This window comes from Limulus polyphemus, unplaced genomic scaffold (genome assembly GCF_000517525.1).
Source record: "Limulus polyphemus unplaced genomic scaffold, Limulus_polyphemus-2.1.2 Scaffold481, whole genome shotgun sequence".
NCBI lineage: Eukaryota > Metazoa > Arthropoda > Merostomata > Xiphosura > Limulidae > Limulus > Limulus polyphemus.
In genome coordinates this window covers 110,237-126,901 of record NW_013666091.1, presented here as the reverse complement: position 1 = coordinate 126,901, position 16,665 = coordinate 110,237, and the positions used below count along the sequence as shown (strand labels likewise).

Here is a 16,665-nt window from a genome sequence, read left to right as displayed (position 1 = left end):
GGGATTCGAACCCGCGACCCTCAGATTGCGAGTCGAGCGCCTTATTCACTTGGCCATGCCGGGCCCGATGCCAAGTGACCAGCGTAATTTGTTATTGATTCTCTTCATCAACTTCTCATGAGAAAATAACACTACAAGAACTGATTCACTGGCATAGCCACGGAAGTTTTGCCAGCGGGGCAAAAATACAAATACCCCTAACTTAGAAACTTTCTCTTTGTTTAACAGTGTTATGCGTAATTTCCTGTTTATTCTGATTCAGTTTGAACTTCATACCGACGTCATAAGTCTTACAGAAATGTAATAAATCTCTGAACTTTACTAATTTTTACAAGAAAAGGCACCGTTCCTTGGGATCAGGTTATAACGCCAAACACCATTAGGCTTATACCCCGCTCTTTTCCCCCAATGAAAAAAAAGGCTCACCAGATTTGCACACATTGCATGACTCAATCCATTCGAGGTCACAGTGTAGCTACATTAATGGAATGATTTATCTTTAATTTCGGTTCCTGTCTTTAATACATTCAATCTCATGAGTTTCGTGAGATAGCTGTGTTAGAAAGCAGACACGAAATTGTAAGCAGGATCCAACACTTCGAAAACAGGATTTTTACTCGCAAGTTCACTTTGATAAAAAAAAAACAAATACTAATTTAAAATACTAACGCAAAAACAGCATAGTTTTCCATTTCTGATTGAAACGTGGATTGGAAATAGAATTACGTAATATAGAGGTTGAGTACGTTATATTAAAACAAATTTGGAGCCTCACCATGCTGTTACAGTCCATGCGGTCACGTCCAGTCATACTTTATCTGACGGTCGTGCATCTTGATAATAGACCTGCAGCATGGTTTCTATTATAAAAGACTCCGTCGCAAGGCTGTCATATCCCAAGCACAGTACTCCTTCCTGCTAGCTTTCCATATTTTAATTTCCCAACGTCTGGTTTGAACAATTCTGTCCAACAAAGATCCAAAGGCGCTTCGTTTTGGCGACTTGACTGGTACGTCTTCACATTGAATAGCATGAATACTCGTTCCATTCACTAACTACTTGAGGAATGCGACAGCAACTTGTGTACACGTGGCTTGTAACGCCTTTCTAACGGAAATCTTTCTTGATTATGTTTCGTACTGTTGCTTGGGTCACGGACGGCTTTTGCTATTACCTTTTAGTTCGTAGATTCTCACCTATTTCAAAGATGCCACAATTTGCTTACAGCGAATGGAGTACGACCTATTACAGGTCTCTTTCTGGATGGTCCTGGTGTCACAGGTCGATTTACATTCCTTTGTTTTTCAATGTCATTAAGTGAAAATATAGTTCTGATACGTGATGTTCCATCGCCATTTTATATCGTGTTTTGATTATCACGTAACGTGTGATTTGCATATTCATAATCGTTTTAACATAACATAGTTAACCCTCTTTACGTAATCGCAAAGCATTAGAAAATTTAATTATATTATGCTCCTACGTTTTAATGGTCTATTTGCAATGAATTTGGTTAAAGTTTTTGCATTAGTTGCTGCTTTCTCGCACGTATTTTTATATATCTCAGGACATTAAAGATGCCTGTTTGTATGAATATTATTATTTTGTAAGTTCACGTAGGTTTCATTATTTGTTCAATACAGTTCACTGATAATTCTTTCTACACTCTACAATAATATACGTTATTTTATTTTAAATAGGGTGTTCTGATAAGTTGTTTTATTTGTTGAAATATGTTTTTATTCTATTGATGTATATTAAGTGGTCCACAAACGTAGTACGGTTCCATGAACAAAGTTTATCAATAAGAAATATTCATATAATCACATTAAAATTATACATAAAGTAATGTGAATAATGTTTAATATAGAACATCTTTAGAATACTCTAGAAAATACAAGAAAACAATGAAACGTTTGTTGACAATTACAGCTTCACGGCACTACTTTCCACACATCCAGTTAAAACAACGTCATTGCTCAATACATACGACCACCATGCAGGAAGTCTCTCAATAAACAAACGTCCATTACTGGACACTTAGTATAATCGGGTTTCCCCGTGAAACTTGTTTGCTGGCTATTTCTGTGTGTTTCATAAAAACTGTTTGACTCGATTTCTCAAATCATAAATACGTAAAACTGTAATAGGGAAAAAGTTGTCTCAAAACTCCAAGGAAAACCAAAGTATTTTTTCCCAGGAGAAATTAGATAGAAAGAAGTGGATGTAAAATGTTACCTGAATTAATAGTTCCAAAGTGCATTCGCTTGGTTTCATTCAGGATGAATTCTTCATCTTCGAAGCTGTTGAATTCTTCTCCTCTCACCCTCAGGAATAGGGTGAGCAACAGGAGTACAGCCCTACAGGAAAAAAAAAACAACAAACAAACAAAGTTGTTAGTTTAATCGCAGTTTAAGTATTGATGTTATGTTTAATGTGTTCATTCCCTGCCTAACTTGAATCACTATCAAACCAAACCCACTCTTGATCTGCTATATACTTTTTATGGTATTTCTAGAAATTGTGAACAAAAAAGTTTTCTATATTTTTATTAAGTTATTATGCTTGCTCAATTATAATGATTCATGAGTGAAAGCAATGGAGAATGTGTTGTGATATGTCGCCCACACTACATTAGCCATATTCCTGTCCAATTAGGCCTTTCCCGAATACCAGGGCAATGACGTAGCAAGTGTCTAAAAGACCCTGAATGGGAAAAGATGTTTCTGGGTCCAGCCCCCCCCACTTACTGCCCTTCTCCCTTAATCGCATTTATATTTATTTTTCTCTCTTTCCTTTATTTTGTAGCCCTTACTCTGTCGCCACAATCTAACATTTTTTTTCACAATAAATGACACGAGTATTTGAAAATGATTTCATTTCAATAACGGACACTTCTCGAAAACAAAGACAAATTAGGGTTGGCCGATTAGAGGCAAAACAGTATTGATTTGTCCTAGTTCGAAGTATCGTTGAGGTAATTCCTCAATTCAAACACAACATTACAAAAACTTCTGTTTAAAATTCGTAGCGCGAGTATATTGGTGATGAAAGATAATAATAACTCGGTAGGATGTTTGGATTTATGTACAGTATTGAACAAGCTTTCAATTTCTCTCTTCAAAACCGACTTGTCACCATAAATATATGAGATTACTGGTAAATGTTAATATAACTGTTTCTCAGTTGTAATTCTGTATAATACTGTCCATGATCTCACTATTAATTTAATGACAGTTTAAATATTATTAACTAGAGTATTTATTTTTAAACTTTATCTTCCGCTTCTGATCAAAGCAGGCTATTTATATAATATAATCTCTGATCTACAGGGTATCAGAAAAATCAGGAACCATAGGCGATTTGTAGCTTTTCTTAATTTCAGATACGTGACTGATTATGGCGCCGTCAAAGCATGAGAAGGTCGAGTTAATCCTGCTGTTAATCCAGACTTGTTTCGAATTACAAGGACAGCATGTGGAACACATTCTGTAAAATTCGTTGAAGTACATCAGAGATTATATTAACCCAATAATTAATAAACCGGTCTAACTATAAATATGCAACATTATAAAACAAAAGTAATAAAACTGTATTGATTCATCACTTGGATATTGCCCCCGCTATTGCCCCCCCCCCCACGTAGCACATCGGTATGTCTGCGGACTTACAACGCTAGAAACCGGGTTTCGATACCCGTGGTGGGCAGAGAACAGATAGCCCATTGTGTAGCTTTGTGCTTAATTCCAAACAAACAAATCCTCGCTATTATCGATATGTTTGGCCGTAATTCAATAATATCTCACTAGGTTTGGCTAGTTTAGAACAATTATATAACATTTTAACCAATAATGTTAACAAAACCATCTTTAAAATTAAATAAAAGACGACTGCAAGAGAAAAAGTTGAAAATTCGCTCAATGTATTTAACTCAATGCCAGCTTCAAGCCCACCCCCCAGTGGCACAGCGGCATGTCTGCGGACTTACACGCTAGAATCCGGGTTTCGATACTCGTGGTGAGCAGAGTACAGATAGCCCATTGTGTAGCTTTATGCTTAATTACAAACAAACAAAAGCCAGATTTAATTATTATTATCATCGTTGTATGATTTTTAATGAACCTTTTTGAGCCCCGTTGGTCTGGCCCTGGAGCAATTGCTCCACCCAAACTATTCCCAGTAATTGATATAGCTAATTTGATATACCGGTCTAACCAGGAGCATGCAGTGATAAAAAACGTAAATAGGTTGGATTGATTACTAGGTCGGTACATTTGCTGTTTTCGAACATAATCCCTATAATATATGCTGTTATTTATTTACGTTTTATCAACTTTTCGTAAAAGTATGAGATTTTGATTGAGTAAGACTTAATTAACGATAACTCAATGAGGAAAAAAATGAAAATCATTCAGGCAGTCAGGTCTTAGCTAAAAATATTTTTTTTGTGATATTGATATATATGTGTATAATATCTTTAAAATATTACCAATACCATTACTTTTCAAAGTTTAATACTTTCCCTAAGCTTAAACAATATTATTCTTTAACTACATAACAAACATTTGAAGAGCCCCCCCAAGTGGCCCAGCGGTATAACTACTGAATTACAACGCTAGAAACCGGGTTTCGATACTCGTGGTGGGCAGAGCACAGATAGCCCGTTGTGTAGGTTTGTGCTTAACTTCGAAAAACAAAAACATCTGAAGAACAGACAATGTGCCTAATGTGATCTATCTTTGAAAATAAAATCAGCTTGGGAGATGTGTTAATATTAAAGATCGATCAGATCGATTAATCTAATCGATCTATTTTATAAACCCATTTGTCGTTCAAGTCAACTCTCCCGTCTCTTAATGGCCTGGAACCCCCCTTTTTTAGTAGTTTTTAAAACTATTTAAGGTCCACGTAACCACGTTTATGTGGTAATTTTTTTTTTGCTTAAGTATGAGCTAGTAACCAGTGAAGTAACGCCTATAGAGAATAAATATATATTTGGACATTAAAGTTTTATATGGTGGATTAAGTCTCGAAAGAACTAAAAGATCTTCCGGTAGTTCCGACTTTCCTTGCTGATTCCAGAACAGAACTTCTTTGATTAAGACGCAACGATAATAGAATCGCTTAATGACATTCTTCTTTCCTCTGGTATCTTATAAATAATTCTTTTAACGAACACTGATAAATATATATATATATACTTATAACTGCGCGTAGTTCTCAACTGCGCGTAGTTCTCAGTCACTGAAAAATATATCAGGTTACCGAAACGTAAGGCTATGAATTTTTTACTGTGAGCGTTGTTACAAGCGATTATTCTGTGACTGGAACGTTTGAGAAAGAACAAGAAGAAGGCATTGGTTGAACGGAGTGCACGTAAAACCGTGAATAGCGGACATGGAAAAACCCGAACCTGAAATATAGCCGGAACTGAAGAACGAACTCTGTGTAATACAATATTTACTGAATACAAAATTAGACTGTGTATTATACTAACCAATGACGTAACGAACCAGCCCCTACAATGTGAGAGGTAGTAAACGTAACCTATCTTAAAGATGAATATCCGTTAAAAACAAGCCACAAGATGTGGTTTAATAAAAACAATGAACCAGCCCCTATAATGTGAGAGGTAGTAAAGGTGACATATCTTGAAGATGAATATCCGTTAAAAACAAGCTACAACATGTGGTTTAATAAACACAATGAACCAGCCCCTACAATGTGAGAGGTAGTAAACGTAACCTATCTTAAAGATGAATATCCGTTAAAAACAAGCCACAACATGTGGTTTAATAAAAATAATGAGCCAGCCCGTATAATGTGAGAGGTAGTAAAGGTGACATATCTTGAAGATGAATATCCGTTAAAAACAAGCCACAACATGTGGTTTAATAAACACAATGAACCAGCCCCTACAATGTGAGAGGTAGTAAAGGTGACATTTCTTGAAAATGAATATCCGTTAAAAACAAGCCACAACATGTGGTTTAATAAAAATAATGAACCAGCCCCTACAATGTGAGAGGTAGTAAACGTAACCTATCTTAAAGCTGAATATCCGTTAAAAACAAGCCATAACATGTTATGTTTGTTATATATGGCAAAGACCGGTTTAGATCTTTCAAAGTGATGTTTCCTGAAACATCAAACTGACTATATAACGTAATTGCAAGGCTATTTCCAACTAGGATTATCTTTATTCTCATTCTGCAGTACATTCATTGTTCCAAGACTAACATTCAAAATATTCACTAGTTAACATTCGATGTTTCCTTGCAATTTTGAACCTTTTACATTAAGTTAGGTGTTGCTCACTTGGAGTGTCTTCGATACAAGAATATTTAAAATATTTGTTTGTAGTTACTAATATAATTTCTACAAAAGTTTGATATTGAAGGGTTAATAGATTTGTATAAACATTTTTACTCAACATGGGCTAAATTTTCAGATCAGTGACTCCTAAAGTCCAGGCATAGCCATCTGTAATTTAGAGCTGTTGACCAGAGAAAAGGTTTCAACGAATATGGTTGTTCGAACATTATACTTTCTGTTACGCAGCCCAGCACGCTAACTCACATGTCATGTCGGGAACACGACATGTAGGATAATGTAAAAATGTGAGGAAGGGTGGGGGGGGGGGGGGTGTTTCTGCTAATATTAATTTTCTTTCTGCCTTGAGCAAAATGCCCTATTAACATTTATATAGTTATTTTATTTATACATCTGGAATTATATAAGCTTAAAAACAACACTGTCAGAATCACCTGCTTAGACAAGCTGAAAATATCTGTGTTTGTTTGGTTGTTTTTAATTATGCACAAAGCTACACAAGGGCTATCTGTGTCTGCCCACCACGGGTATCGAAACCCGGTTTCTAGCGTTGTACGTAAGCAGACATTCCGCTGTGCCACTGGAGGTGGAAATATCTGTGAATGCTCAAAACGAATCTAGTTACTGAACAACTGTTAAAATAATCATATATCTGGATTGAATATAAACAAAAACTGAAAACTTGGCTTCACCGTTAACATAGACGTTCATAATATAACTAATATTATCGGCATTCTAACCTAAACTAAGTTATTATATTAGATCTTAGATTTTATATCTTTTTTCCCTGATCTTAATACTTAATTAATAATTATTAATACTGTCCATGTACTATAAAGACATAGTACGTCTGACTGAACGCTTTCCCTAATATTAATACTTTCTGATCAGTCAAATAATCTTTCTTATTATTACAGGCTACATATTACAAAAATGTGGTACGTTTCATCGATCGCCTTCCCTGATCTAAATGTTTTAAATAGTTCAGTCGCTTAAAGCTCTTACCAAATTTCTTTATTTTGCCCAAAGCTACCCAAAGTCTATCTGCGCATAGTCATTCTTCATTTTAAACTAATAGACAAGAGAGAACGCAGCTAGTTAACAGCACCCATCGCCAACTCCTGGCCTAATCTTGTCTAACCGAATAGTGGGAGTTGACACTCTTGATAACGCACCCACGCCCCCAAAATGCAGAGCGAGATTTTACGACAACGAAAAGCGAACCACGAGCCTTCGTATTCACGGTCCGAGCTTATCAAGGAACCGCACTAAGTTTGACCACACTATAAAATATTTACCTCTTAGTGAGAAGAGAACGACAAATGTTTAAACAAATTGCATTATGACTTTTATAATAAGAACAGAGAAGATGATCTCTTTAAGATGTAACGATTGTGATTCTAACCAAAGTGATGATGAAAGAAGGAACAGAGAAGATGATCTTTTTTAAGATGTAACGATTGTGATTCTAACCAAGGTAATGATGAAAGAAGGAACAGAGAAGATGATCTCTTTAACATGTAACGATTGTGATTCTAACCAAGGTGATGATAAAAGAAGAAACAGAGAAGATGATCTTTTTAATATGTAACGATTGTGATTCTAACCAAGATGATGATGAAAGAATAAACAGAGAAGATGATTTTTTAAAGATGTAACGATTGTGATTCTAACCAAGGTAATGACGAAAGAAGGAACAGAGAAGATGATCTTTTTAAGATGTAACGATTGTGATTCTAACCAAGGTGATGATAAAAGAAGAAACAGAGAAAATGATCTCTTTAACATGTAACGATTGTGATTTTAATCAAGGTAATGATAAAAGAAGGAACAGAGAAGATGATCTTTTTAAAATGTAACTATTGTGATTCTAACCAAGATGATGATGAATTAAGGAACAGAGAAGATGATCTTTTTAAAATGTAACTATTGTGATTCTAACTAAGATGATGATGAATTAAGGAACTGAGAAAATGATGTCTCTAAGATGTAACGATTGTGATTCTAATCAAGATGATGATGACGCAAGGACAAGCCTGAACTTAACCTAATGAAATTTGTTTCATGATAATTTTTGCTTGTTTTCTAAACAGTTGGACAAGTAAAATGGTTTAAAGGCCTTCGATATAAAGATCTTTCAAAAACTCTAGTTACTAAATAAATAATTAATGCCCCTTGTGGCGTACACAGTTACCTTTGTTTCCAGTTTTGAACAGAATTATTAAAAAACAAAAGCATTTCTACGCAAATGCAGCGGAAAGATTGGGGATTTGGTGGGGCTTAAGCTGCCCCAAAATGTATTTTAAACTTTCCCTTTAATCTCCGTACTCAACAAACAATGATTGCTGTTAACTATCTAAATACTACAGTATGTGTGCAAACAAGATTTGGAGTGCAGCCCTCAATATCTTGTCGATCCCACCTCAGTCCTCCATCTGATAAGAGGCTTGCTCCACTCCTATTTTTGCGAACCCGCAAACTTTACAAAAACAACATTGGATTCTAGATATTTCTATGTCATATGAATATTTCATTGGTATTAAATATAGGGTTAGTGTGAGGGGTATCATTGCTGAATTTATTTCTTTTCCTTTTGTCTTGACTGAAATATCCTTATGGCTGACTTAAACCCTTTGACTATAATATTAGATCGTCTTTAAACAGATAAATAGTTTACAAGTAAAGAAAAACTTTTCAAAAAGGAAGTAAATGCAAAGAAGATAGTACGGATCATCCCTACATAAAAGCACAGGCACACGGTGTAGTAGAATGTTAACAAACAAAAATAGGATAAATTAAACTCAATTGCGATTGAATAGTTATATAAATTGCTACATGTTAATTCTTGCCTGTGTTTATATGTAGGGATGATGCAAATGCTATCCCTACTGTTTTGTTTGAATTGTTTTTGAAGGATTGATATTAGCCATCCCTACACTTACTTCCTTTTTTGAAAAGTTTTTTCTTTAATTGTTTGCTTGTTTTTTTAATGCAGTGTTTCAATAGACATAGGAAGGTTGTATTTATAACCAACTTCTAGATACAATGAGGTTCCAACTGTAATATTTATTGTTTATCTGTGATTTGCTGGTAATTCTTGTTCCACCCTGTACTTAATTAAGCCTTTGAAAGGAACACCAAATTTTTGTAAAAACCTAACTTCAAGGGGTAATGATAACATCGTTTACACTAGAATTATGATTTTGTTTAAATGATTACTAGTATTTAACAATAATTATAAAAGCGGATACTTCGTTTGAAACTATGTCACCTCAGTGAATTTGGTTGACATCACTGTTTTGGTTTTTGAGTTATCTTGTAATAAAAAAGAAGCAGAAGAAAGAAATTCAAACTTTTTGCTATGATATTTACAGACATTCTCAGAACTTGTTACTCAGTCATTACACAGATATTGTTATAATAGGCAACACTGTACAGTATTGTAAAGTTCTGATTACTTATTGAGGAGATATTTAAAATACCATTTCGATAAACAATCCGAGCCATCCCTACATAGGCAGTGCTATTGCCTGCCTGATAGCCAGACATCCACGTTGCAGGGGCATCCTTTTTGTTTTCTTTTTTTGGTGGGGGTGACAGGCCGGATTAACACATATACGCAAATTAAGCTATAGCGTAGGGACCCAGCTGAATTGGGAACCCACGCGAAGTCAGTCTTCCCTGCTCTCCCCCCGAAGTCTTTAGACGCTCCTGTTATGTTGTTTGGCTACAATAAAGTTGAAAGAAAAACAACTCGTATAAAAATGTTACTTCTAAAGTTATGTATCATGGCAACTTAAGTTATCAAAATTATCTCATATTGCTGAATTTTAGTTTTCCAAGACTATGAAGTTTCATTATGACATTTAATGACACTCTTCTTAGAGTTTCCGTTTTCTTTGGTTTACTTGTAGCTCAGATGAAACTCTAACTTTTACTGTATTGTGACTATCTTGAGGCTCATATCGTTTACTCCCGGTTTATACGAAACTAAAACGTTCTACATTTCATACAATTCCAGCAATATTATAGTCGAATAATTCGTCCAGCTTAGGCAGTTTATGTGAAGTTGTTGGTTTCTTCATAAAAACCCGAATCAGTGGGCCCCAACTGTAGTTTAATGCAATATCCAGAAGAAAAAAAAATCACATACATACAAAAAATAAGTACTACGACTAGATTTTGGCAAAAAGCAAACTAATAAGACTTTTTTTTTCAACAGGAAAGAAACTCTATAAAAAATATCTTACCTCCTTTTTTTTTACCTTGAATACCGCAATTAGGCAATTTCTAAAAAAAAAAAAGAGGAAAAAAAGAAAAGAATAAATTCTATCCCCCTCGTTGTTTTCGTGCTGGCGAGTTTGGAATTTTCCTTTTAAACGTGTTCTTTAATTCTTTTATAAGGCCTTCAACTATTAAATGCCATTGTTAAGATCAGAAGAAATATTTTTTGTAAAATCAAGCAGTTTTGGGGGAGACTTTCGTGTTTGAATGCTCACTCTATAAGAATAAAGCATCTTCACGGGCATTATCGTAATTCATTTTTTCAGTATTTACTTTTAAGTTTTACCGCTTCACTTACTGAGAAGAACTGTGATTACTTTCTGAAGTTTTATAACGAAATAATTCCGGTTTCTATCCAGAAAATAGAGTAGGGATTGTCTTGCAAAAAAACAACAAAATAAAAACCTTCAAATTATATAAAGCTTGCTTGCTTTCTGACAGAGAAGCCATTTTTTCTAAGGTCGCGATGTTTTTCGTGTTTTCTTTTAATGCGATAACCTCGAAACTCCGAGAAATGTAAGTTAATTAACCATTAACACGTCATAAAACTGGTGTCTCCATACGACTTAAAGTATATTTAGAAAACTAACAGAAACCAGGGGGTGTTGTTTTATTATTCCTGGAGCTATGGCTTAAACTAGGCTAAATAGATAGAAAGATTCCCCTTGCAACAGAAGCTCCAAGTTTACTCAAACATTCTTTTCGAGTAAAATAAAAAAAATATGTAGTTGTTTTTTCTCGTATGTTGATGATGAAACGAAAATCTTCTGAAGTTTTAACGACAGCTTTGGAAAAAAACGTTTCATCCGAAACAAGCGTAAAACATTTGTTTCTGCATGCTATAGACAGATGTGTGTATACGCTAATAATTAATTATAATCAGCTAAAGAATGATTGGATCGGGCGGTTGGTTCAAAATTAAAGTATAAGAATCGATAATAGTTTCGTAAAGTTTGCCAAGGTGACGCTAGCTTTAATCATTACGATCGAGCTTTAGATTATTTTAACTGCTATTCGTCAAACAATTTAATTGCTATTATCGGTACGATTTTACTTGTCATCTTAGACGAACAATCTAAGTACATAGATCGGAAATTAATATCAATTTAATTGTTTATCTCACATTATTTTACTCGTTATTCGCCAAACGATTCAATTGTTAAGCCTTACATGATTTATTCTTTATTTGCTAAGCTACTTAAGGGTTTCATTTGTTAATAGCCAAACAACGTAATTGTTTATTCTGCATGATTATCCTCGTTATTTGCCAAACGATTTCAGTTACTATTGCCCTAAGATTTAATACGTATAAAATCTTTGAAACTATTATATAACTAAACTCTTCGCGGGTTAGACGTGGTCTAGTGGTTAGCTTGGACTGAGAATCAGCGGTTAATGGATCGTGTCCCGTTGCTGCAAAAACACGTTCCGCACTTTGAGACCATAGTTGTGCTATAAAAATTAGTGTCAAATCCCAATACTCAATCAGACAAGAGCAGCCCAAGAATTGGCGGTAGGTTTATTAACTAGCTTCCTTCTCTCTAGTCTATCAGTTTAAAATTAGGGGAGGCTATGCGAAGATAGTTCTGGCGTTGCTTTTGTTTGAAAATTCGAAAACAAACAAACAGGAATATTGAAAGGCACCGGCTGGTCTTCATGTTTTTACAACAAAACTGTTTTGAGAAGTTACTCTTTCCTTATATCCAGGCGCATTGACTTCTGATAATTTGAATACGTTTACTTATTATCATGTTTTCTGATAAACTGACAGTATCTAAAATGACAGTATTTAATAAGAAGCATAAGATTATGTTCAAAAGTAAATCTAACTATTCTGATCAATACTAAAAGATGTCTCATAAATTAAATATATCCAATCCTACATAATAAACTGACTACTTATACACCAGAAAAGTAGAATCCGTATTCATTAGAAGGCATTGCATCATCAGTTGAGTACTCTTGCTTTTAACGACATTTTCGGTAGTAATCCCAATAAAACCTCACAAGTTTTGGCTAACTCAGAATATTTATCTAACAGTGTAAAAATAACTTTCCTAAGTGTAAAGATTCATTCACAAAGTATTCAAATACATTTTAAATAATCATTGTAATCAAGAATAGTTAACAAATATAAGTATGTAGAAAAAAGGAGTAATTCATTACTTACAAACCACATAAAACGCACCCGTCGTTTACTCCTGAAATCCGGAACAGCTTATTTAGATGCGACACGTGTACTTAAAAGAGTTAGTGTATTTGCAGCGGTTCACATCCAACACCAAAACCTGATGGATGTTACGAAATCTTGACGCATACTCTTCAGAGGCCAGAACACAATTACTAGTTTAAAACTCAGTTTTATATTAGATGACCGATCTTTGAGTATTTAGCTTTTTTCATGGTTTGAATAAATAATAATATAAGAAAAAATTAGAATAAGCGATTCCCCTTGTGCTGGAAACTTGAAACATTAAAATTCCTAGAAAATTATATTTTTAGTATTATTGGAATAGTTTAACAGTGCAGTTGCATGCTGGCCAGAAAATTTCACATTTAGGAAGTTTATTTCCTCCCCCCTTAAAGTTTAGATTGAATTGAACGCTATAAAAATAGGTAAGGTCTTTCTGTGGAACTAATAGACTGAAGTGGCACTTTATAATTTTTGTTATGGAAATAAAATGATATTCAAAAATATATAGACAGATGGAAGGTGAGATAAAGCTTGATAGCTATAGAAAAAAAAACTGGTACGGAACTTACTGTTCATTCTGTGAGTGGTGAGTAACGTAAAGAAAATAACATTCACAGAACTTCAGGATACAATATTCTTGCTGTTAAAAAACAAATATATATGTATATCTAAAGTGGTTCTCACCTGCAGAACGTAATCATTTCGTTCTTGAAGAAATGGAGGTTGCTTTTCTAAGGTCCCCACTCTACTGATTTTAAGACTGTCTCAAGATCCTGGGAAGACTCCAATCTGGGTTCTCGAGAAGGTCTGTTACTTATTGTGGAAAAGATGATGACGACAAAACTTTTGAATAATTCATGATCTCTTTAAATAAGTTATTGTGGCGACTCTCTTTCTTTAAGAATACTTTAGCTCTGTGAGTGAAACATTATAAATAGAACTTTCCTCTAAAAACCGATGCAGGTCAAGCATATCAAAGTCAGTCGCTCTTTTCGTCCCTTGACATTTTCAAGACACCCGAATCATAAGAGTTCAAACCTATTTGCCATCTTTATATAGCAGTTTTGAAGAATTACAGCTTTTGGAAATAGTTGCTATGTTTCCTCATCAATACTTGCAAACGCAATGAAGCCAGTCATGGCAAAGCTGTTTGCCTCTTATACTGTGCGATCGTTTCCCGCTCAGACGCGCCGGCACCGACGGCTAAGATGGTTCTCTAAGTATTATGCGCTACCGTCATTCACTCGTATTCACGCCACTAGGCAAGATCAACGAGTGGACGCTGTAGCAGACCGTTGCGGAACATAGCACCGCCTTATCTATTCCCTGTTCTCTGCATGCCCCCTCCCCACCCTCCTTTTCGTCTGGTAAGACGCTGACCACTTTCTGTTCCCTCACAAATTTATGCTTTATCTGTTTTCTGGTGGTTCCTTCCAGAAATTAGAATGGTTGTTGTTTATCGATTTAGATTTAGTTACATTTTCTTAGATATAAGTTCCAAGCTAAACCATCAGCTGTTATCTTCCGACCAACCATGTGTGAAAAAACTTCAAGTATTGCTCTCAAGTGTGTGAAAGTAATTAGTTTCCATTGGTTACTAACACATATTTAGGGTTTTAAACATTGTGAAGCACATTAAAATTACTAGGATATCAGATTATTTTTAACAAGGTTAAACAACTGAATAATCAATGTATTTTAATTAAAGAAAGGTATATTCATTTAGCTGTATTCATTACTGGGTGAACTTTTAAGTTTTGTTTGTTTTAGCGCAAAGCTACACATTGAGCTAATTACGCTCTGTACACCGCGGGGAATCGAATCCCGGGCTTTAGCGCTGTAAGTCCGTAAACTTACCGCTGACCCACCGAAGGTAGATCAGGTATATAGCTTGCTTGCTTTGATCAGAAGTGAATGATAATCATAGGGATGGAAAAATACTTAAGCTCAAAAATTACTAGCGTTGACATCCTCATCATATTTAATGAAACTTGCATAACAATTTCATTTCATTGTTGTTAATAAAACAATTGATTTCAAGCCACTCTCAAGGTCAGAGTACATATCTAGCAGGTTGGCCTCATTCATGCGTATGTTTATTTCCCAGTAGCTATGATCGCTCTCCTACACTGGATGAAAAGTAGCTCACTTTACAGACGCGTTTGTTTATGATTTTAGCAGATGTCTAGTGCTGGTCGCAAATTGTATTTTAATCCTGTTCATATGGTTCTATACTCTGACAGAAATAAATATGTCTTAGGCGTATTACAAATAATCCATTGTAAGATAAGTTTTCATGGATTTTTCTAAGTTTATAACTTACCAAAATGTATTTCACGATTTTTTTTGTGCGACATAGATCTATTCAAGTAAGAAATTCAAAAAGAACATTTTTCCCACCATATTTTCAAAATGCCTGCAATATAGAACTAATGTAAAACTCAGATTTCATGTTTTGTACGACTCAAACATTTAAATATGTATGATGAACGTTGTTTCAATTATATATAATGCTAAGCCTTATTGACCACGAAGCATTAAAAATACATGTTCCCCCGTTTATTATAATGATTTAGTTTTATTTAACAATTAACATAATGAATTGTAGGAGATATCTGATGAGCCATAATACTACAACTTACATGTATTATTTATTGTATGAGGGCAATTAACCTCCATTTGATGTACTTATGTGAGATATTGAGTACTGCGTTTTATTATAGCGTGAGAATTGGCATTGGGTCGAACATCCCATGTGTAGGAATTACATTGTAATTTATAGACTAGTATAAAACGCAGTTCGGTGTTACATCATAATTTGTATAATAGCATCTCAGGTAGGTATCTGTATATATAAAGCATAAAAATCTGTGTCTGTCTGTTTGTCCGTTATCTAACTACTACTAGGTCGCCGGGCTAATCTCAACGAAACTTTCTAGGATGATAGTTTGGAACAACGGGCATGTTAATGAGAGGTTCCCAACCCCTTTCATCTACATTATTGCTGTTATTGAGCATTTATTATCTTTGATGTAAGTTAACGTTAACTACATTCATGGATGGCGCCACGTCCTTACACACACAAAAAAACTTTATTAAATTTTCTGTAGCACAACATACACACAGTGTGTGTTGGGGGGGGGGGCAGCCTTACAAACGTCTTATATATATATATATCTCAGACAATGCGATAGCGCTCTCTATGGAGGCATGGAATTTTAAAAAAATGGACGCCACTATTGCAATAATACATAAACTCAGCTAAAGTTTCTACTCCAACAGCCACCATAAGGCTGATATGAAGACCCGTTTCTTGAGTTATACCTACTTCCTACTTTGACCCGTGACCTTTCAACTTCGGCCCGTAAGATACTTCTACGGCCAATCACCGTCAATTAATTAATCACGTGAGCTGGATGTTGAAAGGGGTGACAGAAATCACACCTACGGCCACATTTTCTCTGATAGCTCTTCCTACAAAGTCACCCTGACAATCGATAGTTTATATTATGTTTTAAGTATATACATATTGAGTTCTTAAAGCTTATACAAAACTTTTGTTCAGGTAATAGTGAATCCTATAATAGTATGTTATAAATCAATTGTGTGAAAGTTAGAATTCTTGTGTTATTTATCATAGCATCCACCCCCCACAGTTTTTTTTTTGTGTTCATAACCCGGACAAATGACGGGTACCGCACCTTGTTACATTATAATTTATGTAGTAGTATAACAATATGGTTCAATATTACATCATAATTTATGGGGCCTGGCATGGCCAGGTGGTTAGGGCGCTCGACTTGCAATCTGTGGGTCGCGGGTTCGAATACCCGTCACATCAAACATGCTCGCCC

General features: G+C 34.9%; 1 protein-coding gene across 1 annotated transcript in view; it reads right to left on the bottom strand.

Moving 5' to 3' along the window:
• The window catches only part of LOC106458532 (collagen alpha-1(XVIII) chain-like), a 187,963-nt gene extending 173,918 nt beyond the window's left edge, over positions 1-14,045 (bottom strand). The window contains exons 1-2 of the mRNA XM_022384773.1: positions 13,496-14,045; positions 2,239-2,360 (exon numbers count right to left, since the gene is read on the bottom strand). Coding sequence (XP_022240481.1) covers positions 2,239-2,360; positions 13,496-13,512 — 139 coding nt within the window. The 5' untranslated portion in view covers positions 13,513-14,045. The remainder of the gene's footprint in view (positions 1-2,238; positions 2,361-13,495) is intronic.
• Positions 14,046-16,665: the final 2,620 nt, after the last annotated feature.